This window comes from Phyllostomus discolor, chromosome 13, assembly GCF_004126475.2.
Source record: "Phyllostomus discolor isolate MPI-MPIP mPhyDis1 chromosome 13, mPhyDis1.pri.v3, whole genome shotgun sequence".
In the NCBI taxonomy this organism is placed as follows: domain Eukaryota; kingdom Metazoa; phylum Chordata; class Mammalia; order Chiroptera; family Phyllostomidae; genus Phyllostomus; species Phyllostomus discolor.
Window position 1 is genome coordinate 58248393 of NC_040915.2, and position 27222 is coordinate 58275614.

Genomic DNA, 27222 nt, shown 5'->3' on the forward strand with positions numbered 1-27222 from the left:
GGAGGTGGTCTGTAGCGTTGGCCTCACATGGGAATTGAACTCGCATCTTTGACTTTATGCTTCCTGATTAATTATGCATGTTAACTAGCCACAGAAAGAAATTAGATGAAATTATTCTAACCTTTGTTACCATGTGCAATTACCAATTAATGTCAGATTTACCTTCAGGATATATCTAGAATCTTACCATATCTCATTACCTCCACCAATCCTAGTTCAGTCCAACATACCATCCATCATCTTTTGCCTGAATTATCTCAGTAGCCTACTGACTGCTCTTCCATGTAGTTTATTTTCAGTTCAACAATTCAGAGTAACTTCTTAAAAGTAGAAGTCAGATTATGAAATTTATCTGCACAAAACCCTCTGAGGGCTTCCCAGTGCACTTGGAGTAAAAACCAAAGGCACTGTGGGGGCCAACAGAGCCCCCTGAGTCACGTGGCTCCTTACTCCTCTCCACTCTGTCGGTTCCCCAGATGTATCAGGCACACTCTGAACCTCGTGTCCTTTCTCTTGCTATGGCCTTACACCAGAGAGCTTCGTGGCTGAAGTCTGTACATCTGAGTTTGCCTAGGACAGTCCTGGTTTGAATTTATTGTCCTCTATGAGTATTCAGAGTGCCCTCTTTCCCTCTTAGAAGTGTTCTGGATTGGATGATAAATTACATGGCCACCCTATCCGGAGCTTGCTCTCTTCCTTCAGGTCTTACTTGAGTTGCCGCTCTCTACCCTGGCGATTCCCATCTACCTTCCCTGCCTACTACATCTCCATAGTACCACCTGATATACATCTTTCTCTCTTTTTTTTTATGATTGTATCTCCAGAGTTTAAAACAATGCCTGGCACATATCAGGGAGTTGGAAGAATGCTAAAAGCCTTTTGAAGTTAGCTTCTTACTGAAGAATGTTTTTCTTCTCTCTCTTACAACCTTTAGTGTTCATTCTGGAACAATTAACTGGATTCCTTTCCTCGAAGCATCAGGCAGTCTGTTTCTGCCTTGCATGATTTGGAACTGACTTCTTTCTAGTCATCCTCAGTCCTCATAGAATATGGCTGGCTTCTTCCATACCCACTAAACTCCTACCCATTGCAGAAGTACTTCTGGAACTCTAGGCACTGTGCTAAGGCCTGAAAAGAAACAGAATGATTAAGACACTAATTCTTCTCACCTCAGGGAGCTCTGGCGTGGGATTCCATGTGAGGCAGTTCCATGTGGGGTAACAACCATGAAAAGAAAGCCCTCTCGCAGGGAGCTGGACTGTGAGTGGTTCCAGTGATACAGTGTGGTTTGAACGTGTGACCTAAATTATGATGTGGTGGACGAGAGAGCATGCTCTGATGAAAATGACCAGAACTAAGTACCCAGCCTTTGCTCTCATAGCATTTGGAGTTTAGCCTTCAGCCCATGCTGAGCCTCAGGTTCTTCATCTGTATAATGGGCATAAAGATCTTCCCTCGCCTTCCTGCCTGCCTGCCTGTCTCACAAAACTGTAAGGATCAAAAGTAGATCAGTGCCCTGGCTGGCGTAGCTCAGTGGATTGAGTGTGGGCTGTGAACCAAAGTGTCACCAGTTCGATTCCCAGTCAGGACATGTGCCTGGGTTGCGGACCAGGTCTCCAGTGGGGGCCTCGTGAGAGGCAACCACACATTGATGTTTCTCTCCCTCTCCTTCTCCCTCCCTTCCCTTCTCTCTAAAAATAAATAAATAAAATCTCTAACAACAAAAAAATAGTAGATCAGGTTCCTGCCCTTCCGGGTAGCTCAGTTGGTTAGAGTGTCATCCTGATCCGCTAAGGTTGCAGGTTTGAATCCCCAGTGAGGGCACTTACAAGAGTCAACCAATGAATATACCAATAAGTGGAACAACAAATTGATGTTTCTCTCTCTCTCTCAAATCAATTGAAAAAATAAAATAAAATCAATTTAAAAAGAAAGTAAATTGGGTTCTCAAGGGCAAAATGTCACATTGGGTTCTTGTTTTGGGGCAAGGTGAGGTCTAAACAAACCACCTAGTTAACACTTTGTTCATTAAAAAATAGAAGACCTCATCTGTGAGCTCACCTTCACCCCCTGGGCCTGGCAGTTTGCACCATCTGCAGGCACTCAGGCATGACTCAGATTTTCTCCTCATTTGGACTTAATTCACATGTGAGTCACGATTCACAGGAGTGGTATCTCTGTGGGTTTCCCTTCTGGCCCCGCTGAATTGCATTTTGAGCATCATCGGCTGGAGCCTTGCACCTGAACTATTCACATGTTTTCCACGTGCGGCCCAGCAGGGACCAAGCAGTTGGAGGGCCTGGGCAGGTAGTTTTCTGTGCCTCTGTTTCTTAACTGGGCACCACTTGATGACTTGCTCTGGGGTCATTCTCTTCATTGGGCGTAAGTGCTCTAGATAAGTTTGAAAAGGAAAATAAGCGATGCCAAGTTTTCTTTCTCTTTGGTGTTGGGACCCAGAATCTCCAAGCTGGTGTTTGTGTTGAGTGTTAGGTCCATGTGGCAGATTGGGCCTGAGAGTTAAAGAACGAGTAAGTCACAGAACACTGAGACCAGAAGACAGGGCCTCAGACTCACTCATCCAGGCAGGTTAGGTTTTTTGTGGGGCTTTTTTTTCTCAGTACTCACCTGAGGATATGTTTATTGATTTTAGAGAGAGCAAGGGAGAGAGAGAGGGAAACACTGATGTGCAAAACATCGATCTTTTGCCTCCTGTATGCACACCCCAGCCAGGAATCAAACCCACAAACTAGGTATGTGCCCCGACCAGGGATTGAACCCACAACCTGTTGGTGTATGGGGTGATGCTCCAACAAACTGAGCCACCTAGCCAGGGCCTAGGCAGGTTGGGTTTTTTAAGGGTAAGTACAATGCCTGCAGCCAAGAGAGGAGCAATGACTTGCCCCATGAACGGACTTGTAGCTACCCCCTGGAACCAGGCCCAAAGGCCCCACATTGATTATCCCTTTCGGCCTGAGAACACATTTAGACTTCTTGACTCTGAGCAGATGTCAGATGAGACAGAACTGAGATGACTTTTCTCAGCATCGGCCCTCCAGGTTGTGTCTGCCTTTGATCCTTCACACTGAGATTCATCCCCAAATTCCAGGTTGGAGCATAGGTGGCTGACCAGGCAGTCTCACCTCTGTCCTCTCTGGTGGTCGGGGCTGTCACATGCCAATAGCAGGTCTGTTTGACTGAAAATAAGACTCGAAGGGACGACTGGTGGGAGAGGCAGTGAATTAGGCTTGAAATGCAAGGAAGCCGTGCATAAGCTTCTTAGAATGTGTTCGTATCCGTTGGAAATGTCCAACGGCACAAATGTCCTCTTGGCCTGGGAGCCAAAGCTACTCTGAGAACCTGTTATGGGTTGGCTCTTTGAACATAAGCGATTGTTTGCGTGATTGTAAGTTGAACTGTTTCATTATTCAGTTTTTATAGACGAAGTCTGGATTGGGTTTTCTTCAAAAGAAAAACAGGGGATCTAATAACTGAACTCAGCATCCAAACCTGTGAGGTGACGTGTTTTAATAATTCTGTTGTTCAGAATGTTTTGAAAATGCCTGCTTCCTAATTGCCTTCAGACCAGTTCTTAGGCTGACCAAGAAAATCTACCTCATTTCTTCTTTATAGTCATGCTTTGTGTTTTCATGAAAATGGATGTAATCAGCCAAGCTAGCTTTTTCAGAAAATTTAGCTTCAAGTGACTTTTGGCTGTTGACAAAGAACAGATGACATTTTCAATAGCTGAAAACGGGTGCCCCAGATGGATAGGCAGGAAACAGCATCTGCAGAGGGAAGCAGGAGTGTGCGTTTCACCTCCTTCCTGTGTGACTTTCCAGGAAGTTAACTTCTCTGAGCCTCAGTGTCGTTATCCGTGGAAAAGGGGTAATACCTACCTCGTGTCTGCCTCAGAGTGTGGGTCGGGATAAAATGAAACACTGTATTTGTCTGACTTAGTAAACTGTGTCTTCTTACGGTGATGACCAGCAACTGTTAAAAATCTGCTGAAGGCTGTTCCAAAGAAGTTCTAAAATTTTTTTTGGCCAATGACATCATTTTAAATTTTAAAAATATTTATTTTAAAATTTATATACAGTGAAATTTGCTCTGTTCAGTGTATAGTTCTATGAAATTTGACAAATTCATAGAGCCATAACCACCAATAAACACATCAAGAAACAAGACATTCCCATTGCCCGCCATATTCCTTCGTGCTGCCCCTTTGTGCTCAGCCCCTCCCCCCTCCCCTGGCAACCACTGGCATCTGTTCCGTCTCCCTCTGGTTCTGCCTTTCCCAGCATGTTATGCAGATGGACTCATACAAGGTGTAGCTTTTTTTAAAGTATATTTTATCGATTATGCTGTTACAGTTGTCCTATTTTTTTTCCCTCCCCCCCCCCCCCCCCCCCGACCTGTATGTCCCTTCTCTCCAGCAATCCACTCCCCCTTAGTTCGTGTCCATGGGTCATGCGTGTAAGTTCTTTGGCTTCTCCACAAGGTGTAGCTTTTTGAATCTGGTTTCTTTCACTCAGCATAATGCTTTTGAGATACGTCTGAGTTGTCGCATGCATCATAGTAATGTTCACTACTTTTCATTGCCCAGTCATATTTCATTGTATGGAAGTCCTTACTAGCTTGTTTAACCCAAAGACATTTGGGTTGTTTCCAGGTTTTGGCAACTGTGAAGAAAGCCACTTTAAACATTTACATAACAGGTCTCTGTGTGAACATCAATTTTCATTTCTCTGGTAAATTCCTAGAAGTGGGATTGCTGGGTCAAATGATAAATGTATGTCTAACTTTTAAAGACACTGCAGAACTGTTCTCCAGAGTGAGGTATCGTTTGCATTCCCACCATCAATGGGTCAAGGTTTCTTTGCTCTGCACCCTGGTCAGCACTCGGCGTGACCTGTCACTTGAGCCATTCAAAGAGGTGCGGATGTGTAGAGGTGTCTCACTGTGCTTTTAACGTGCCGTTTCCCTAGCCACCGGTGATGTTAAGCATCTTTTCATGTGCTTATTTGCTTCCTATGTATGTTGTTTGGTGAAGTGTCTGTTCAAATTTTGCCTGTTTCTCATCAGGTTATTTTCTTGCTGTTGCATTTTCAGAGTTCTTTTTATGTTCTGGATACAAGTCCTTTGCCAGATATGTGATTTGCAAATGCTCTTTCCCGGGTTGTAGTTTGTCTTATGCAGGGTTTCATGAGGGATTTATAAATATGTGTTCTTGTTATAAAAGATTCAGGTTACGCAACGTATTTAGAGTAAAATGCATAAGTTCTCATTTACCTTCCACCACCTCCTCCAGCTTTCTTCTCAGAGGCAGCCAGTGTGTCCAGTTCAGTTAGGATCGTTCCAGTCCTCTTTATAGTGTCATAATTTTCTAGTAAATATATATGTTCTGAAAGAGACATTTAAATATTTCTATGCATATCTTAAAATGAGTGCTATTACATTTTAGTCAGTAAGTTGCATTTCAAAGGATCTGTTTTTCTTTCAGCCTAGCTATAGGTAAACTCATTGTTTTTTTTTTTTCTCTTAAACTAGTGAATGTTGATGTCATACTTCAGAAAGCCATTATTTGAGGAAGAAAATTCTAGAAGGTGACAGTTGAGCAGACTAAATTTAAATAGGTCATTTTATATTGGCTAAAGATTGCTTTAGTTAGTTAAAAATGACTTTGAAATATATCCATTTTCCTAATATAAGCAGTAAGTTGCTTTCTGCAAGGTCTCACTGGGCAAAGAATAGTACTGATAACCTCAGAGTACAGTTCTGGCCCATTCCCAAATTTTAGACTGATCATTTTTCTTTGATTAATTATTTTGTGCTGTTGGAAATACTCAGCACAGATTTTGTACTTGGCTTACATTTTTATTTTTAGCTCTAGTTTTGGGCTTTAAAAACCACAGCTGGTCAGAACTTTTTTTGAAGAATGAGTCTCATTAAAACAAGCTGTTTTCCTCTTTCCATAGGTATGAATCCTAGGACCCAGAATAAGGAGTCTCTAGAGGACAGTGTTTCTACCTCTCCAGACCCAAGTAAGAGGGGGTGGCTGGCCAGGTCAGGTGGAAATGAGGTGGTGGGGGTGCGGTGTGGTCGCAGCATGAGGAAGCAAGAGGGAGCCCTGTGGGAAGAGAATGGTCTGGAAGCCCACATGGTTCTGGGGTATCGGAAGGCACTATGGGGAGGGAAGACTCTTCATCCTCTCAGGTGGAAAGCGAGAAGGGATGGCCAGACGACCTGTTCTGGAATGTGATTGAGAGGGGCATGGGAAGGGTAACCGAATTTTCACAAGGCTTTTGTGCCAATACAGAGCTGGCCTTAGTCCTTTAAAGACCTATTGATGGCTTTGGGGGAAAGTTGGGAAGAAGTAATAAGAACTGCAACTGTTGACATACCTGTACCTGAAGATGTCTGACTGGGCGGCATTTGTTTTGAACATTGTTTTCTGTTGAAATATCTGAAACAACTAATTACAGCTGACCCCTGAACAGTGTCGGGGTTAGAGGCACTGGCCCCTGTGTGTCGAAAATCCACATGTGACTGTTGACTTCCCAAAACTTAACTCCCAGTAGCCTACTGTTTTCCAGAAGTTTTACTGATAACATAAACAATTAAGATGTTTTGTATATTATATGTATTATCTACTGTATCTTTACAATAAGGTAAGCTAGAGAAAAAATGTAATTAAGAAAATCCTAAGGAAGGGACATTTATAGTATTTATTGAAAAAACCCTACACATAAGTGGACCCGCATGGATCAAACCCATGGTGTTCAAAGGTCAACTGTATTTAAGAGAACATCTAAATACCTACAACAGCAAAACACCAGAAAAAAGTCCTACCACCTGCTAGACTGTTTTACTTAGCCGTGGCCAGTAGACGTACGTCACTGAGTCTTTTTGCCCCCAGTTACGATTAACTTAACAATCCTTTCACTACTTCTTCAGGTCCCTTGTACTAGTCATTTTTAGTGGCAATATCAAACAGATTAGCTTAAGTAATTATTTCTTATGGGTGGCCATTTGGATGGTTTCTAGTTTTTTTTGCTATAGCCTATAATGTAGGTATAATGCCTGGTGCAGTTGGTGTACTATTCTTTTGGTTCAGGGCCTTGGAATATATTCTCCACTATACAGTCAGCAGTTTGATTATTTTCTAGAAAGCTGCCATCAGTGAATAGATGAGCCTGTTCTTCTGCACAGCCCCAGCACTGCATTTAGTAATCTGTGTTTATCATTGTTAATTTAATGTTCTGAAGTGGAACCTCCCCAGAGGTCTTCGTAGGGCTGGAGATACTGGAGTCAGAAAAGAGGCCACACTCTTTTCCCAGTGAAAGAACATCATTCAACTAAAAACTGGGGACCTTTCTCACCAGGGGATTTTGGACCAGACTTTGATAAATTCTCTGTATCTTGCCCTGACTGGTACAGCTCGGTAGGTTGGACATCATCCTGCAAAGCGAAAGGTTACCAGTCCAGTTCCCAGTCGGTGTACATGCCTGGGTTACAGGTTCAGTCCCCAGTCAGGGCGTGTATGAGAGGCAACTGCTCAGTGTTCCTCTCTCACATCAGTGTTTCTCTCCCCGCTCCTCCTCTCTCTAAAAAGAAATTTTAAAAATCTTTAATTTTTTTTAAAAATTCTTTGTGTCTTGGTATGTGCCAGCAAAAAACATTTCAGAAAGATGTTTATAATCCTGAGAACCAGGAAGCTGATGAGGACCCGAACAATTTAAGAGCATAACAAGACGTAACTATCTTCTGTCTCTGGCTTCCCCGCTGTGGCTTCGATCAGGTGTCTTCCTTCTGCTATGAATTCCCGCCAGCGAGTAGGAATAAGCTCAGCCCCTCATTTGCCATACAGAGAAATTGGGGTGATTAATTATGCTGTTCTGAACTATGTTTTGAATTCTTTTTTTAAAATTTTTATTTATTGATTTTGGAGGGGCAGGGAGAGAGACATCGACTTGTTGTTCCACACGTCTGTGCATTTATTGGTCGATTCCTGCATGTGCCCCCACCAGGGATTAAACCTGCAACCTTGATGTATCAGAGTGATGCTCCAAAGACCTGAGCTACCCAGCCAGGGCTGTATTCTGAATTCTTGAAGCGTTAATGAGTTAAAAAGACCTACATATAGTCAGACTCATAGAATCCAAGAGTAGAATGGTAGTTGCCAGGCACTTGACAGAGGAGGTGGAAACGGGGTGCTGCTAATCAATGCACATGAAGTTTCAATTATGCAAGATTAGGAAGTTCTAGAAATTTGCGTACACCATTGTGCCTAAGCTAATTATACCGTATCGTGCACTTAAAAATTTGGTAAGTTAGATCTCACATTAAGTGTTCTTACCACAGCGAAATAAAATTCAAACAAACAAAGAGTCACCCCAAGACCGGTGAGTTAGGCCCTGTTCCCCAAGGCAGTGGTGCTGCAGGGGGCATATTTCCTGTGTGACTGAGCACACAAGTCCTCCCTCGTCATTTAACTCCATGTTCAGTGGGACTCAGGTGTGCCGGTTAGTGTGTGTCTGTATGATAGAAAGATTCCCAAACAGAGAGGGTTCTGGTCCCGAAACCTCTGGGAGGTTTGGCTTGGCCAGCCGTTTAAAGGGGTCGATGAGAACACCACACCTGCTCCGAGGAGGCAGTGTGAGGGCTGATGAGAGAACAGAGGTGTGCCACACGAGAAGCCGCACAGTGCTGTGCGAAGGCAAGGTGTGTGAGGATCTCACTCGGGACTCAGAGGCAAAGGCGTGGAGTGTTTTTGTCTCATATCGCTGCCTCGTATAGAGATTTGCAAAGTATTCTTTGCTCAAATAACTGAAAGAAATAACCTCCCTATTACTTTAACTCAGTCATTCTCAACTAGGGATGATTTTGTCCCCCAGGGGACATGTGACAATGTCTGCAGACATTTTGGTTTTCACAACCAGGAGATGCCGTTGGCCTCCAGTGAATAGGGTCTGTGGATACTGTTCCACATCCTGCAAAGCACAAGGCAGTGGCCCCCCTCCGCTACCCCCCAAGAATTACCCAGTCTAAAATCTCAGTAGTGCTGAGGTGGAGAAACCCTGCTTTAACCAAAGAGCAGGCAGTTTGGGGTAGACCCATGTGGTCAGGCCCACTCTACCAATTGAAGCTTTTCTTTTCAGGTTGTTCAGCTCAGACTCTTAAAATTCTGGCCTTATAACTTCCCCACACATCCTTGATTCCTCCTTCTGCCCTTTTGGATCTGTGGCTTATTTTTGCAATTCTGAAAGTATTCCTAAATTCTGCTACCGTGTGCTGTTCGCTCCAAAATCCAGCTGAGCTCGCCTCCTTTCTCCACCCAGCCACTCTGCAGCCCTCAGGAGAGGCTCCAGCTTGAGCTCTCTTCTGCTCTTACAATGCGATTTGCTTCGATGTGTAACTCTGCCTGCCCTGCAGTAACCTCCTTGGCATTGCAGCTTGTAGCTCACGATCAGCAGAAAATGAAAAGTATCAGCTGTGAATCCCATTTGCATGATGGGATTGGATAAGCACGCGCATTGCATTGTTTAACACACTGTTTCTCTCTTTCTCTTTCTTTCTCCCTCCCCATCCCATTGCCTGGAAATTTCATCACCTTTCACCATGAATTTTTTCCCCCACCCTCCTCTCCTACTCCTCTCCCTACCCCCGACTGTCCACGCTTGCCGTGGTGACCACACGTACCTTTCCCCGCTGTTTACACGAGGCAGTTCTGACGCTGTCTGCTCCCCCTGTAGTGCCAGGCTTCTGTTGCACAGTTGGAGTGGACTGGAAGTCTCTCACTACTCCGGCGTGCCTCCCTCTCACCACCGACTACTTCCCTGACCGCCAGGGCCTGCAGAACGACTACACGGAGGGCTGTTACGACCTCCTCCCAGAAGCGGACATGGACAGGTTGGTGTCAGAGGCAAGGTGTTAGCGGGGAGTGTGGGCGTGGTCAGGGGTGCGCCAGAACACTGAATTTTCAAACCTGTGCCCTCTTATGTTTAGGAAATTTTATGATGCAAGAACTGTTGGTTTTTCTTGGAGTTCTGTTGACTTGCCTCATTTAACTATTTCTCCTCATTGATGCTTTCTCATATTTTTTTTACAGTAGTTTTTCTGATCTCCTTTTCTAAGATTACTCATTTGGGCAGCAAATTACCTGCCTTTTTTTTTTCCACCTCATGAACTGATCTTTTCTCTGAAAACTGGTTTCCACATTGTTAGTTTTATGAATCATCACAGAATGGTTATTAGGGCTGGCTTGTGGGGTCGAAGCAAAGGACAGGATGGGACTGTGGCCTCTCGGTGTCACTCTGCCCTGGGCGAAGCATATTCATGTGAACCATCGTTTGTTTCCCCAGGAGGGATGAGGAGGGTGTGCCGATGACGGCGCAGCAGGTGTTCGAAGAGTTCATTTGCCAGCGTCTCATGCAGGGCTATCAGATCATAGTGCAGCCCAAGGCACAGAAACCCAACCCCGCCGTCCCGCCACCGCTGAGCAGCAGCCCCCTGTATAGCCGAGGTGAGTTGTCTTCTGGGACTTCCATAGTTTTTTCCAACTAAATTTGTGTAAGTAGACTTGAAGATGGTAAGGAACAGATAAATTTAGGAATAATTGTTTTCAACACAAAATTTTTCTTTCAAAGTTTTACTTTATAGGAGGAATAAAATCTCCACGAGGCACAGATTTATTCTTAAAACTCTCTTTCATCTATAAGTCTGCTTTTAAGGAAGAGAATAGGGCCAAGTTCAGAAATGCTACAGCCTGGCTTGGGCGGCACCTGGAGTCGCAGGCAGCTGGGCCCTGACTGCAGCATCAAAGTGCGCGGTGAGCAGTTTGGACCCTGAAACTCGTGTGTGTTCCGGCGCAGTACCCGACACACAACAGGTTCTCGGATGTTACCAAACCTCAATGTTTTTTTTTAAGATTTTATTTATTTATTTTTAGAGAAAGGGGAAGGGAAGGAGAAAGAGAGGGAGAAAAACATCAATGTGTGGTTGCCTCTCACGTGCCCTCGACCAGGGACCTGGCCTGCAACCCAGGCATGTGCCCTGACTGGGAATCGAACTATTGACACTTTGCTTCTCAGTCTGGCACTCAGTCCACTGAGCCATACCAGCCAGGGCTCAAGTTCATGGTTGTTTTTCTTTTTCTATTCCGGATTCATTTCTTGTCACTGAAGCTTATTGAATTGAAGCAAGAATGCATCATCCATGAGTGACAGAGGCTAATAAGTAACAGAAACTCAGTGAGGCTGATTGAGCTACAACCATGCTCTGGAGAACTCTTCTAAAATAACTCAGGCAGAGAGATAAAGTGTGGGTGCCTGGAATCAGAAAGTAGCAAGGTCACTCCCTGGAACAATCCATCTTCTGCTTCCTTCCTATAGCTAATGAGACCCCCTATTCCCTTAACCACCCAGCTCAAAATCTCAGATCATCTTCGGCTCCGTTGAACCTCTCTGGCCACAAGGTCAGAGAAGTGTGGTTTTGTTGGAGGGAGCTTAGTGGTCATCTGGTCCAGGTGCTGTTGTTTACGATGAAGCTTTGGATTCCCTCTGGGTTTTCATTGAAAGCCCCTTGTGATATTTATCATATGTTGCCTTCTTTTCATATTCTAGACTCTACTGAACAGTAACCTTTCAGAGTGCCAGGACTCTTCTGGCTTCATTTTTTGAATCCTCTACAAGGGAAACTACTGTGCCTGGCATACAGCAATACGGGTTGATGGATATTCGTTCACTCATTCAACAGTATTTTTGAAGGTCCTGCTTTGTGGGGGGATTTATAGCCCAGTGGGGAAAAATAACGTTAGTCAAACTATGAAATATAATCCCATGTTGTGAGAAAGGCTGTAGGAAGAATCAAGGGGCTGTGAGAATATTTCATAGGGGACCTGGTCTGGCCTGGAGGGTCAGGGATGCTTCCCTGAGAAGGTGATGCTTGAGCTGAGATGCACGGTGTGTGCAGGAGTTACTAGTAAGAGCAGCAGGCTGGGGATGGGAGGCAGCGTTAGGTAAGGGGAGTGCGTGCCAGGCGGAGGGATTAGTGTGTGCAAAGGCCCTGAAGCAGGAAGCGCTGTGACACTTTCTGGGCACCAGGAAGAAGACTGGTGTGGTGGGGCCCAGGGAGGAAGCCAGAGATGGGGCCTGAAATGTCTGGAGATACAGGTCTCGTGGGACCACATGAAGGGTTTTATTTTTTATCCCCAGAGTAGTGGAATGAATTTGCTTTTAGTGTCACTGGTCCCATCCAGACTGCCTCCTTGCTTTTCTCTGGAGTAGCTGATCGATGTCTCTTAGTGGTCTGGAGTTCCTCAGGTGTCCAGTTCTCTTCTGGCTGATCCATGAGCCTCAGGCCATGGCTAGTTTGGCCAGAGGCTACTCACCAGACTGTACCCTTTCTGACTCTTTTTCTCCTTTGGTAAATTTGATTATTTTTATTTCTATGGCAACAGAAATGGTACCATTGTTATTATAATTACTGGAAAAGTAGCCTCCCTAAGTGACTTACGCTATTCACCAGTTGCAGATTTATTGAAAACTGAGTGTGAGCAGGATGCTGTTCCAGTAGTTTACAGTCTGCTGGGGAGACGGACTTTAAACTGACAAACCACCAGAGTGTGTTTGATCCCAGATTGTGAAGAGTGCCATGCAGGCTAAAAGCAGGAATAGCTGTGGTCTACCTACCTGGGAATGGGGTATGGGCACCATGCCAGTAGGTGGTCATGAACATTATCCCATGGCATCGTCTTCCTGACAACCAGCAGGGTGTTTGCTGCATGAATGCAAGAATGCTGGGGTTGGGACAAGCTCACCGTCTAGCAGAGAGTGGACTCGGAGAGATTCGGTACCCAAGATCACACAGCTGGCAGATGAAAGCACTGGGGTTTCTTTTCACCCAGGGTCCTCTGAGTCACAGCCTGGCATCTTTCTTGTGCAACCTGTCTGCCATTCCCTCACCATCAGCTGGGAAAATTCCGAATTCACAGGGAGGATCCTTTCAGCCTCTGCCATCCTGTCGTCTTCTGACATGCTTGCCCGCCACCACGTGACTCTCTCATTTCTGGATCATGGAAATTGCCTTGGCTTGGCTGTTCATTGTGGCACTATTTTCACTCTCTTGAAAGCTTGTTGTTTTCTTGATTCTTCATGATTTTCTTCATTTCAATGTTCTACTCAATTCAACTAATATATTCTGAATACCTACTGTGGGCATGGCACTTACTGGGTGCTACAGAAAATAGGAAGGTGAAGAAGATTTGGGCCCTGGCCTCCTGGAACTTTTAGTTTGTGAGGGTGTGAGACACGGACGTGCTGAGCTACCTGCAAGGTAGACTTCAGGCTGCTGCTGGGGTCCGAGAGCTTTCTGGGGGGGCGGCATTTGGTGGTGACCTTACATGATCCACAGGCTTTTGATGGTGGCCCAGGAAGAGAAGGCAGAGGAAGCAACAGGAGCAAATGTTCGGAGAAAGAAGTTACAGCAAATAAAGAAGTGGTTCTTTAAGACAGAAACATGGTGTAGCAGTGTGGGAATCGTGGGAGCTAAGGCCAGAAAGCTAGGTTAGCTGCCACCCTGGGGTGAGGACCTCGAATGATAGGGTGGCAGTTTGTGCTTGAGTGGGACCATTTTGTCTCATAGTCATCTCTCAGCCTGTTAATGCCTGTAGAACTTTCCAGAACAGCATCAGGCTATTTAGCTTGACTGTGTTGTCTAGGTGCTATCAGCAGCCCCAGCCTCTAATCTGCCACCGGTTGGTTCAGTAACAGAAAAATCTGCCAACCTCAGGACATTTTTTTTAAACCTAGTATAACGCTTTTCCACAAAACTGCTCTTCAAAAGAAAGTGTTGCCTCTTTTGTTTCTCCTTTTCTGAATCTATGTGGAAGAGAAGCAACTGCCTGTTAACAGAATGACCTTCAACCAAATGGAGGAAATGACTTTTTTTTTTCTCGGCTAGGCCTTGTGTCCCGAAACCGCCCTGAGGAGGAGGACCAGTACTGGCTGAGCATGGGCAGGACCTTCCACAAAGTGACGCTGAAGGATAAGATGATCACAGTGACACGGTACCTCCCCAAGTGAGTCCTCAGATGTGGCAGGTTTCCGGCGGCTGCCCTGAATTGCATCCCTGTGCTGCTCACACACTGAATTATGTGTCTTACCCTAATTCAAACCGAGGAGGTCGGACGACTGGTTTTTCTTCTAGAGTTACTGTTTTGCTTTCTGGGGTCACTTTATGGTTCTAGCTCCCATGCTTCCAAAAGGGATTCGATTCAGTTTATAACGTTTAACCTGATTCTTCACAAGCCAAGTAAAAATAACGAATGTGAGGAGAGAAGAATGAAAAAGTTAAGACCCAAGAAATCTCCATTATCATTCCCCGGGGATTGGTTGGTTACTGTGGTCAAGGGTTGAACGCCAAGGATGGTGCTAAGTGTTTTGAGATGGGAAAGGTAGAGAGGAATCGGGGAAGATTGTCTTTTGGAGTTCTGAACATGCCCTTTTTTCCAGGTACCCTTACGAATCTGCCCAAATCCACTACACCTACAGCCTCTGCCCCTCCCACTCAGACTCGGAGTTCGTGTCCTGTTGGGTGGAGTTCTCCCACGAACGGCTGGAGGAGTACAAGTGGAATTACCTGGATCAGTACATCTGTTCCGCCGGCTCTGAGGACTTCAGGTCGGAGGGCCTGCTTTGCCTTTCCCCTTTGACCGCCTTGAGTGTATCCATATATATACATATATATATAGATACACACACATGCGCACACACACAAATATCCTCACCCAAAGATATACTTATTGATTCTAGAAAGAGAGGAAGGGGGAGAACAGAGAGAGTGAGGAACATTGATGTGAGAGAGAAATATCAATCAGTTGCATCCCGTTTGCATCCCATTTGCACCCCGACCAGGGATCCGAACCCACAACCTTTTGGTGTACAGGACAACACCCCACCCAACCGAGCCATCTGGCCAGGGCGGGTGTATCCATATTGTACCACTTCTGCCTTTTTTCTGATTTTGAAACGATGTCTGTTTTAGAAAAACATGCAAGAACAAAAGCACACCTGCACTGGGTTAAAAACCCAGCGACGGGATGGGTGGTGGTGACGGTCGCACCACAGTGTGGGTGTGCACTGAGCCGCACACTCAGGACCACTGACGTGGTCAACTTGGTTGTGTGTCTCACCGCGTGAAAACAAATGGCACAGACTTGGTGGCGGTGTGCTCTTTGTTAGAACGCCCATGAAGATCATGTTTTAACGTTTTCCTAACAACGTGTGGTGTCTTCTTCCCAATTTTTATGTGAGATTTGTGACTGCGATGATTAAAAAGCTGCAGCTTCACTGGGCCTGGGTGCATCTCAGGGGTAGAGTAAATGCAATCTTCGCGTTCTTACTTTTGAGCCTGTGGGTTTTTTGTTTTTTTGGGTTTTTTTTTTCATTTTTTAAATATTTCTTTTTAAATTATCGTTGACATACAAAGAGCTTGTGTTTTAGGTGAAGCCCTGAAATGTGGCACACCGTGGGGAGAGGGGCCCTCCCGCAGCAACTCGGAGGAGAGGGTTGAGAGGGTGTGTTCCTCGGGAGTGCTTTCCTCGCCTACCTTTTCTCATCCCCTTTCCTTCCTTTGGTCCTCCGCAGCTTAATTGAGTCTCTGAAGTTCTGGAGGACCCGCTTCCTGCTGCTGCCAGCCTGTGTCACTGCCACCAAGCGCATCACGGAGGGGGAGGCCCACTGCGACATCTACGGGGACAGGCCCCGGGCAGACGAGGAGGAGTGGCAGCTGCTGGATGGCTTCATCCGCTTTGTGGAGGGCTTGAACCGGATCCGCAGGCGCCACCGCTCGGATCGCATGATGCGGGTGAGGCTTCCGTGGGCCCCTTGGGGCCTGTGCTTGGTCTGGGGTTCGGGAACTGTCTCCCTGATCTCAGGGACCTCTCACCGGCTGGTTTATTTAGTCTAAACTGTCAGGGCCACCCCTCCATGAGCTCCCCGGGCGAGACCCGGTGTTGAGCGCAGCTGCTTGTGCGACGTGGTACTGGATTGCTGATTAGAAACTTGCCCAAGAGGGTAAGAGAAGCAGCATCGCTTGTGTCACTTTTAGAGCTCCTAGCACCTTGGCATTCATCCGTCCAACCACACGCTGCCCAGTGAGGACGCTGAGGCTTATTGGGGTTTTGTGATACGTCTGAGGACACCCAGCTGTGTGTGTGGGTGGGGGAGGGGGCAAGCCCGTGAATTTTATCAATGTACAGATTTGTGTAACCGCCACCACAATCAGGATACGGAATAGTTTCCATTACTCAAAAAATCCCTCATGCCGCCCTTTGTAGCCACGTTCTTCCCTCATCTGTAATCCCCGGCAGCTGCTGCAGTGTTTATCACTGTACTTTTATCTTTTCCAAATGCCGGATGGATGGACTCATGCAATATGCGGCCTCCCGAGGCTGCCCTCTTTCACTGGCGTCATGCCTCAGATCCATCCAAGGTGTCGCTTGTGTCAACAGTTCGTTTCTTGTCGTTGCTGAGGAGCGCTCCCTCGTCGTCCCTGTTTTTATTTTTATTTTTTGTTTTTAACCTCAAGTTCATTGCTCTTTAACCCACTCAGATGCCATGTGTACGCAGCATCACTTATGACCGGAGTTTGAATTCCAGCTCCGGTGGGATCTGGGAGAAGTCGTTTAACTTCTCCGGGACTCAGTTTCTTCTGCCGTAAATTAGACATAACGTTATTTAATTTCTAGAGCTGTGATGAGGGTAACATGAGATGATGTGTGTCCAGGACCTCGAAGAGGCAGTTTGCGTTGAGTCAGCAGGCATTTGGGAACTTCCATTTCAGTGAAAAGCAGCTTCCTGGCATTTACTGAACACAGAGCCCGCATTCCTCAGTGCACTGGCCTCTCAGAGCCCGGTGCAAACAGATGCAGCAGCCCGTGCTGGGGCGTGAATGGCGTCCGCCGAGGGGCCCACTCAGGCTGACGGCCCTGTCTCCTCTTCTCTGCTTTAGAAAGGGACCGCCATGAAAGGCTTACAGATGACCGGGCCCATTTCCACACATTCCCTCGAGTCGACCGGCCCCCCAGTTGGGAAGAAAGGAACTTCAGCTCTGTCTGCCCTGTTGGAGATGGAGGCCAGTCAGAAGTAAGTGCCTGCTGGGGGAGAGGGGTGTCCCCGCCCCACAGCCCCTGAGCATTTTCGGTGCCCCACTGCTGTGACTGCAGTGCAATCTGATTTCTGTTTGCAAGGAGCCTATGATACACAAAAATACACTAACCTGAGGAGAAGCTGGGTTCATAGCTGGTAAGTATGGGATAACATGAATAGGCCTGAAGTTATAAACTTGCAGTCTGGGCTTAATTTGAACTAGAGATACGTTTGATTTGGCTCACAGAGTGTTTTTGGTTTTGTTGTTGTTTGTTTGTTTTTTGGTTTGCTTGTTTTATTTTATTTTTTTAGTAGACTTTATTTTTTGGAGCAGTTTCAGGTTCAAAGCAAAATTGAGTAAGAAGGTATAGAGATGTCCCATGCATATCCTGTCCCCACATACACATTCCTTCCCCTTTTGTCAACATCCCCACAGGAGTGGTACCTTTGTTACAGCTGATGGAGCTACTCTGACACATAACCACCCAGAGTCCACAGTTCATTTACATCAGGGGCTGCTCTTGGCATACGTTTGTGGGTTTAGACAGATTTATAATGACATGTAGTCACCATCACAGAGTAGTTTCTATGTCCTAAAAACATTAAAAAAATTTTAAATATTTGAGCCAAATTTTTTCAGTTTGAAGATTTCATATGCAAAACTGAGTTTTATATAAATTCTCATGTGAAAAAATATTAGTATACATAACAAGATGCATGGTTATATTATGTAATATATGAAACAATATATTATAGATAATACAGTGCAAAATTATATTATAATATATTAATCCAGTTTTGCTTGAAGTAGTGGAGGCTCAGGTAACACTGGGCCCACAGTCATCCTCAGCCACAATGGGCTGGCACTTTAGAACGGACATGTGCCCTCTGGTTTACTGTAGACCAGAATGCCCTCTGCGCTTGGACTTGCCTTGCACCCTCAGCCATGCTACCTGGCCAGCTTCTCCAGGCATTTGAGTGTGTGGCCCCTTCACAAACATAAGTGCTTCACTAGAATACTGGTAGGACCACATCTTGCTTGGGGGGACAGGGACAGCGCCACAGGAGGCAGGATTTAAATCGGCTGTGTGGGAAGGGAAGCATTTACATGGAGGGAAAGTGGGGCTTGGGGAAGAGGAGAAAACACTGCCATGAGCAGGTGGGACCTGCTCTGGGGAGCATTCCCCGCCCCCTTAATTCTCCCAGCCAGCTCAGGTCTCCTCTGTGCTTCCCAGCATCCCGGGCCTTCGTCCACCAGCATTCTTCCAGGGGCCACACCTGGTTTGCTCATCTTCCCCCAACTTGTCTGTGTCCGGAGGGCGGAGGCTGGGTGCTGTGTCTGGCACGTAGCAGGTGCACGAAAGACATGAACGATGGAGAAAGGGGTGCCGAGGGTCCCTGTACCGGATGTGAGAGGAGACTCGACCTGGTCTGCCTGGTGTGAGGGTCCATGTTTTGCCCCACGGGAGCCTGTACACATCCATCCAGCTCTCGGGAAGCCATGTGGGGCAGACGCGAGGCACAGTGGGAGTTGTGGTTACAAGACCACGTGGGAAGTTGTACTCAGGCTGTCCTTACACACTGTCATGACAAGAGAGGTCCTTTGAAGGGTATTCTTATTATAATGGAAAATTTCAAAATAACTTTTAAAAAGTAGACAAACTAGTACAATAAATCCGCGTTCACCCATCCCCCAGCTTTCACGGTTCTCCTCTCGTGGCCAAGCTTGTTCCGTTTCCTTCCCACTTTCTCTCGTCTTCCTTTTTGACTTCTTACTAAACCCCAGGTGCATTCCTTTGTCTGTAGTATTTCAGTGTGTATCTGTGGAAGATAAGTACTCTTTGAAAAAAAAAAACTAGAACACCATCATTTACCTAAAAAGTTATAGCGATTCCTTAACATCATGAAATATCCATTCAGCGTCTTCACCCACAGTGGTGTTTTCAGAGATGAGCCTCAAGTATAGGAAGGTCTGGCAGGTGGGCCTGGGAGGCAAGACCCCTTGGTAGGCTCTCACTAGTGCAGGCCAGAGGCTACAGATGCTGGGTAGCGGGTGACAGTGATGTGGAACGGAAGGGATCAGGTGGAGGAGTGAAGAACATAGCGGGGTGGCCGGGGATAAACGAGAGGAAGAGAGCTGAGAAAGCCTGGGCTCACTACTGAGGGCACTGGGTCCTCTTCAGAAAATACCTTCACGTGCCCAGGGAAAGACCCCAGAACTCTGACTGCAGCTTCTCCCTGTAACTAATCATAGGCCTTTCCTGTTGGAAAAAAGAACAAGGAACATATGTTGCTGGGAAGGGTGTGAAGCTGGGGGTGGGGGGGGCAGTCTTATTTTAATTTGTCAGTGAGTCACCATTCCGTAGCTCCCAGGAGCCTGTTTCTGCTCAGCCTGGAAGAGGAGGGGATGACTTGGGTGGTGGTGTCCCTGCGTGAGGGGCGAGAGTCTCGGCTCACCCCAGAGCAAGGGGCAGGAGGGAGGGACCGGGATTAACTCCGTGCCCCAGATGCTGTTCTGGGAGACCTGGCACGTTTCCTCGGTGCTGGTGGTGGAGCAGCAGATACTGGAGGTGGAGCAGCAGGAGCAGACCCTCACCCAGCGCTTGCTCCCACAGCCTTGTTTGCTTGTGTGTGTCTCCTTTCCTGCTCCAAGCTGATCCAGTTCCATTTGCTGCAACAAACAGGGTGGAAAAGAAGTTTTTAAGTGTCACCTGTAGTCCTGCCATCCTACCACAAGTGTTTGTTTGTTCCACTTCCCTTCCAGTCTTTCTCTGTAGCTTGTACGCTTTGTCAGGCTCCCCTGGAAGACAGCGGCCCCTGGATCTCGGCCTCGTGCCGACCGGCAGCGTGGCTGTGAGGAGTCCGGGCAGCAGGCCCCAGGCTGCAGGCTTTGCTGCTCCCCTCCCAGCAGAAGGCAGCATGCCCTTATGTGTGTTCTCACGGGTACACGTTTTTGTGACCAATTATCCCCTCCCCTGAGCCATCGGACAAGGAGCTTCCAAGGGCAAGGGCGGGGTCTCTGAACCCCTGACTCCCAGTCCATGGGTCAGCACGGAACTCAGTAAATGGGGTTGATGTGTGTGTCAGATGATGTATCTGGGGGGGTCACCAAGACTTCCCGCCATTGCTCGCCCAGTCACGGCCTGCCACGCGGCCTTCGGGAAGTGCAGGAGAAGGTCACAGTGTACGGCTGTGCACGAGGCTCGGGGGGTGGGGGAGGACATGCTGCGACATGGTAGAGCAACCATGGTGTCAGTGGAGAATGGAGGGAGTCAAGTTCCTGCTCTGCTTTTCCTATATGGATTACTCCTCAGAGTAACCAAGTAATTGGTGTGGAGAAGTTTTTCTGTTTTCGACACTCCAGCTAATGGGCACAGAAGGATGATAGGATGTTGCCGTGTTGTGGTCTCCGGGGAACTAGCAGATCTAGCAGAGATCGTCACTGGCAACTAGCACCGCCAGAGAGAGAGAGACAGCCTGCCAGACGCTGTGGGCTCCAGACCGAAGTACACAACACGCACAAGAAGGATCCGTGCCCCAAATTGAACATAAATCTGCTCGAGCCTTCGATGTAATTTCTAGTTCTCAGGAAGTGCAGGGCACGGAGGAACGTGGTAAGCAGTAAAGGGATGTAATCAGCTTGCCCAGACTCTGTAAGTTCGTAGTACGAAGGAGCTACTTGCTTCAACAAATAAATCGCAGGGACAAGGAGAGATAAAAAGGAGTTTATAGCTTAAAGGAGACTTCAGAGACATAACTTACTGCAATGTAGGGACCTTAGTTGAGTCCTGTTTTAAACAAACTGTAAAGAAATTATTGGAGATAATTGGGGAAATATTTGATTTTAGAAATCTTTTTTAAAATTTTGAGTGTGGTGTTGAAATTGTGGTTATATTTTTCTTTTAATTTTCTTTTAAACATTCAGGATATACTGAAGGGTTTATGGGTGAAATAATATCACGTGTGAATTTTGCTTCAACATAACTGAAGGAGATAGGCAGGGGCACAGACGAAACAAGGTTGGCTCCAAATAAATAATTTTGGGACCTGGGTAGATAGGATTTGATTATACTGTCCTCTCTACATTTGTGTATGTTTGAAATTTTTCCATAATAAGAACTTTTTAAGGGAGGGTATGACAGATATCGTAGAAATCAATTTTTAATCTTGGTATGACATTACTTCCCCATGACAAACATGTCGGAATTCCAGACTAGAGAAATGGCACAGGCTGGGTTCCTGGGGAGGCAGACAGAGACAGAGTGTAACATGTCAGAGTGTAACATAAAGGAAAGTCGTGGGCTCAGCACCTATTAGAGGGTGTGGGGAGAAGCAGGAGTGGGCAGAGGGAGAAGCCGAGATGCTGTGCAAGGCCATTGACAGCCTTGGGCCACCTCACCGAAGCTCTGGAGCTGAAACAGCCTCCAGAGATGAGCCTGTTGGACCAACATGGCCAGGCCCCGCCACCCGCTCCCTGGCCGTTCACCGCCTGTGGGCAGCCTGGGGACAGGTGAGAGCTTTGCACGCGGCTGCTCTGCAGCTGGGGCTGTCCCTGAAGGGACTGACCACAGAGCCGCCTGGACAACATGCCCAGTTCCTGTGGCACCAAGGCCACAGCAGAGGGATCTGCGTGGCGCCTCGCAGTGTCCACCATGGGGAGTATATGTTACAACCACAGTGAAGCATTTAAGACTGTACTTGAGCCTTCTGAAACTTACCAAATAAAAATGCTGTGATATAGTAAAACAACCTAATTTGGGAAGCATAGTTCGTAGTTAACTTTAGTCTGGAAAAAAATTAGGAAAATAATCATGAAAGTGTGCGTTTATGTGCATCAGAACCAGGATGGGATGAGACGTCCTAAGAAAAGCGTAGTTGTCATGTGTTAGGACATGATGTCTGTTACATGTATGTGCTTTTCATTGGTGAGGACGGATATGAATATGCATATTTGAAAAATTAACATATAAGACTTCAACACAGAGAGAGTCAACACACTCACCCTGTTTGGTTTATGCCACCCATTGATGCGGCCCTAATTTTCAGAATGTGCCTCTGGTGGTATATTTAATAAAAAATGAGGAGAAGTCTTTCCCAGACAATTAAAAAAGTGGTATTTTTGGATGGAGTCATTCAAACCATGTCACTTGCCTTTTCATAGTAATAGGTAAGCACCAGATGTTGCCCTGATGCTTTTTAAATGGGGCAGTTTTCTGATTTACCGTAGAGGGCTGGTGGTTTGTCCAGGACAGTGAATGAAATTAAGGGTGTCGTGCAGGGCCTGAAGGAGAAGCAAAGGAGAATGTGTATTTCAAAGATGGCAGCAGCAGAGCCGTCTTCATGTTGTGTTGGCCAACGTGGGTCCTTCGTCGGGGTCTCTGAGCCAGACACAATCATGTGTTTTCCTCCTTTCAGGTGTCTGGGAGAGCAGCAGGCAGCTGTGCACAGTGGCAAGAGCTCCACCCAATCAGCCGAGAGCAGCAGCGTTGCCATGACTCCCACCTACGTGGACAGCCCACGAAAGGTAAAGGAGGCCACTCCAGCAGGGAGCATGCTCTGAGAGACCCCACATGGGGGCTAGAGTGGTTAGCCGCTCCAGGCTAGGGCGAAATGCGCTGAGGATTTGGATGAATGCTACCCTGAGCCCTTTTACACATTACTGTTTTTATAGATGAAATTTCCTGCTCACAGTTGTGAGGAAGCTAACTGCTAGATAAATGCAAATATAAAACAGTCAAGCTAAACAGTATTGGTCAAGGCCCAAGACCTGGCTTGAACTTTGAAATTGGCCTCCTGATTTTCCTTTAGCCACGTCTTTGGGTCTCTCGGAGGGCAGGTGGAAAGCTACTGAAGCATATTCCATGAGAGCTCACTCTTTGCTTTTTTTTATCTTTTTCTTTTTTTAAATTCCCTACAAGCAGAAGTCCAGGATCAGAGCGTTCACTTTTTAATAATGAAATTCCCATCAGTTTGCTTAGACTCCTGAAAAAAAAAAAATAACCCTGAGGCTTCGGGCCTCTATACAGATTGCAAGTACAGCAGAGGGGCCCAAAACTCAGTAGGGCAGGCTTTCCTAGCCTTTCAGACTGACGGCCTTGGCTCTGTCAGACCCTCCTGGGACATTCGGAATCTGAGATCATTCTCATGTGCTGGGTGAGCTGACTGTGTGCTCTTCTATCTAGGTTCTATGACTAAGAAATAAAGGAGATTTAATAGATGTTGTTTTGTTTTGTTTTGTTTTTTCAAAATTGTGGCCAAATTGTATATCTACCTATGTATTTATTTATTTTACTTGCATATCATGAAAATTTCCCTATATCATGAAATATTTTTCAAAGGAATGGTTTTTAAAAATAATTATATAATATTTCATCATTTAGGTAGACCTTCATTTATAACTTACCTTTTTGGTTCAAAATGTGGATGGTGTCTAGTTTTTTAAAATAATTTTAAATAATTCTTCAATGAATTTGTATAGTTCTACAATGTATTAACAATTGTCAATAATACTGCAAATAACAGCTTTGCAGATAATTATTTGACCACATCTCTTATTTTTTTTTTGATAAGTTACCAGAATTAGACTATGAGGATGAAGGGCCTAAAATCTGAGAAAAAGTGTCACCGAGGCTATAGGCAGCTTGCATAGGTCAGGGGTTGGCAAACCTTGGTAAATACAGGCTTTGTGGGCCAAGGGGCAAGATCAGGGCTTGTGTGTAGGTACTTCCATAACCATTTCAAACCCACTCTTAGCTCGCAGGCTGTGATAAACCAGTGGCTAGATTTGGCCTGCAGGCTGCACCGTGCTGACCCAGCACCAGGGACAGTCTGTGCGTCAGGAATGACCTTTTGGTCAAGGGAGAGGCTGTTCCCCTGTCCTCACGTACATGTACACACATCTGAGCAGTACGAGCACCTCTGCTTCTGTGTGTCCTGGCAGAGAAGAGACACAGGGGGAACAGTGGGAATCCGTCCGTACTCCGTGTATTGACCACTAGCTTTGACCTCTGCTCATTGCCATCTCTGAGGATTAGAAACAGTGCCAGGGACAGGACTGAAAGGTAGAGAGAGTGTAGAGCCACAAGCACTAACAACCAGATATTAGATTACTACTTAGAACACTCTCCTAATCTTCTGACTGAACACTAAAATCCAGATGGGTGGCTATCAGTTGTGGCGATGCAGACTCCCGTGCAGTCAGGAAACAAAGGTGAAGAGCCCTGGCTGGCACACTCAGAGATGCCTGACAGTGTCTTCAGTCAACGTGCTGTGTTGGGATGCATGGAAGGTCCTGAATTTGCAGCTCCACAGCCACATGTTTTCATGGTTTGTTACTTGAGTTCACAGTGGCTCGTGGAAAGTGGCAGCAGTACTGATAACACGGACAGCCAAATAGTGCAGTGATTCTGCTTAAAGAATTGAAGAAAACTTCTAGGAAGCTAGAGGCCTTCAGATTGATGGAGTGCCATTTCTGAATTTCAGTGATAATGCATAAAAAGTAAAAACACTTTGATAGGACAAGAGAGGCCTTCTTGGCCTTAAGACAGGTGGAAAGAGGAGTCTTTGGAAAAGTCTTCTGTGTCATTTTTGTTTCAAATACATGGCAACTTGAACCCCATGGAATAGGCTGGGGAGAGGAAGAGAGCTCAGAAAGCTCCCCCCGAGTGCATTAGGTGTCTGACATTACGTATGTCTCAGCTTCTTGGTGATTCTGTTACACAGCCTATGGAGGAGAAGGTATTGCTACCTCTATGTCCTCCGCTTGCTCAGAAAATTAGGCAAGGACTTTTCCTGCGTTGAGTCCCCTTCTCCCATCTGGCTTCCATGTCTAGTGACAGAACTGAAAACCTCGAGACTCTGCGAAACTCCCCCAGAGGGCTACTGCTCACCCAGGCAGGCAGGAGGCCAGGAAGTGACCACTGAAGCGCCATCTTCCCTGTTGCCCCTCCAAGCTGCTCTTTGGCCTTTTCCCTCCCCCTTGGCATAGGTCTGAAGGACGTTCAGAGCTATGTGGGAGGGAGTTTGGACCCACCTTCTAAGCCAGGTGCTTACTCCCACGTGGTGGGATTTTCTGCTCGAGAAGGTGTGAGTTCCCGCTAATGCTTTGCATTTGGATATTGTCTTCCTGGGTGGCTCTCTCTCTTTCAAACCCCCATTTCCCTCATGTGCCCTTGTTTCTCTCCTTCCCTCCTTGTTTTTATTTATTTTTTTCTTTCATACCCCTCACCTTCCCCTGATGGTTCACCACTGGTCCACATTCTGTTCCTTCGCGCTCTTGCTCCGGCTGCCGCCACTGCTTCCTTCTCTGACTTCAGGACGGGGCCTTCTTTACGGAGTTTGTCCGCAGCCCGCGCACAGCATCGTCTGCCTTCCACCCGCAGGTCAGTCCAACTCTGCAGCCCGTGCATGCCTGTCCTGTCAGCAGGAGCCTTCTGCTCGGCCCTGAACAGATGGAATTGGGCTGCGGCTGAGTTCCAAGGGCAGGTGACATTGAATTTGGTCTCAGAGGTGCACATTCCCATCTGTGATCGTGGCCAAGGCAGAGGGGCATGGAAAAGAGTCATGTGAGAGAACAAACGATCACCTCAGTGTCGATTTCACCGGTTTTTCTATGGATGTCTGTTTTCTGTCCCAGGACCTGATTCAGGGCCCCACAGTGCATTTCGTGGTCCCGTCTCCTCTGGTCTGTGACAGTTTCTCTGTCTTTCCTTGTGTTTTGTGGCCTTGATAGCCGTGAGGAACCCTGAGCAGATACACCGTAGCATGTCTCCAAATCTGGACCGGTCTGATGTTTTTCCTGTGGTTAGACTGGAGTTGTGGGTTTTTGAAAAGAATACCTCAGAGGTGAAGTGCGCCTCTCACCACATCCCATCAAGGAGTCCACGAGGCTTGCACGACGTCACTGGTGACGTCAATCTTCATCACGTGGTGATGTAGCATTGAACAGCTGTCTCCACGATGGGGCTGTTATGTTTCCCTTTTTACACTCTGTTTTTTGAAGCAAGTCGCTAAATCTAGCCCACTCAAAAGAGGAGGGGCAATTAAACTCCACCCCCTGGGAGGGGGCATATCTGCATAGGTAAAATGGAATCCTCTGTGAGGAAGACTTTGAACGAGGTTTCCAGGATGAAATGCATTCTAGAACAAGCACCTGCCTCCACTTGGCTCTTTCTAGACCTGTGTGAGATGACAGCCCTTCCGTCGTCCTGCCATCCTTGTCTTCTTGTTTTCCGCTGGTCTTATTCCCAAGAGTTACTTCAGGTGGATTGTGGAAGTAAGCACAACCTCCGGAATAAAAATAGGCCTAGATTTTCACATTCAGGGAAATTCAGGAAAAGGAAAAAGTCCGATAGCACATAACGTGAGGCCTTACAAGGTACCTAGAGTTTCATGCTAAATTCAGCCAAAGAAAAGTGGAAAACATTTGTTGCAGGATTCAGAGTGGTCTTAGAATAAAGACAAACCAATTTCCCGGGAGAAGCATAACTTTTCCTGGTGTTAAGATCAGAGCAAAATGCCTTTCTCTGCAACCTCCTGAAAGACGGGCATTGTGTGATGTAGAGCAGGGATCAGGACATGGGCAGATCTGGCCCACCTTCTGCTTTTATAAATAAAGTTTTATTGGGACAAAGTTGTGCTGGTGTCTTTGTATTGTCTATGGCTACTTTTGTGCTTTTTCATGCAGAGTTGAGTAGTTGCCACTGGCCCAATGGCCCACAAAGCCTAAAATACTTACTATGTGGTCCTTTACAGAAAATGTTTGCCAATTTCTGATTAAGAAGATACCACCTTAACCACATCTCTACTAAAATAAAACTGGAGAAATCATGTAACTATTGGTAGTAACATCCTTCAGCTTATGCTGGTGAGGCAGTTCTCAGGGTACAGTGGATGAAAGGGAACCCCATTAAAGGGGTCTAGAAGGCAGCATAGAGCTGGGTCTAGTCCCCCATTGGCTTCCTCTAATTTAAAATTACAGTGTAGGGCCCACTCCTTAGTTTTGCTGCTTAGAAGCAGCTGGTGATTGGTAACAACAAGCTGTCTCTTGCTGCATTTCTTGTGTGTTTATGCTGCT

At 46.5% G+C, this 27222-nt stretch overlaps 1 protein-coding gene across 14 annotated transcripts in view; it reads left to right on the top strand.

The window, feature by feature from the left end:
• DEPDC5 (DEP domain containing 5, GATOR1 subcomplex subunit) overlaps positions 1-27222 on the top strand; it is a 92703-nt gene that overhangs the window by 41994 nt on the left and 23487 nt on the right. For 5 of the 14 annotated variants that reach the window (XM_028527493.1, XM_036013686.1, XM_028527499.2 and 2 more), the window contains 9 exons: positions 5976-6041; positions 9726-9909; positions 10362-10522; positions 13960-14077; positions 14511-14678; positions 15645-15864; positions 17011-17144; positions 22563-22671; positions 25463-25528. In XM_028527493.1, the coding sequence (XP_028383294.1) occupies positions 5976-6041; positions 9726-9909; positions 10362-10522; positions 13960-14077; positions 14511-14678; positions 15645-15864; positions 17011-17144; positions 22563-22671; positions 25463-25528 (1226 nt within the window). The remainder of the gene's footprint in view (positions 1-5975; positions 6042-9725; positions 9910-10361; positions 10523-13959; positions 14078-14510; positions 14679-15644; positions 15865-17010; positions 17145-22562; positions 22672-25462; positions 25529-27222) is intronic. The other 9 variants (XM_028527497.2, XM_028527496.1, XM_036013693.1 and 6 more) reach the window with 3 other exon arrangements.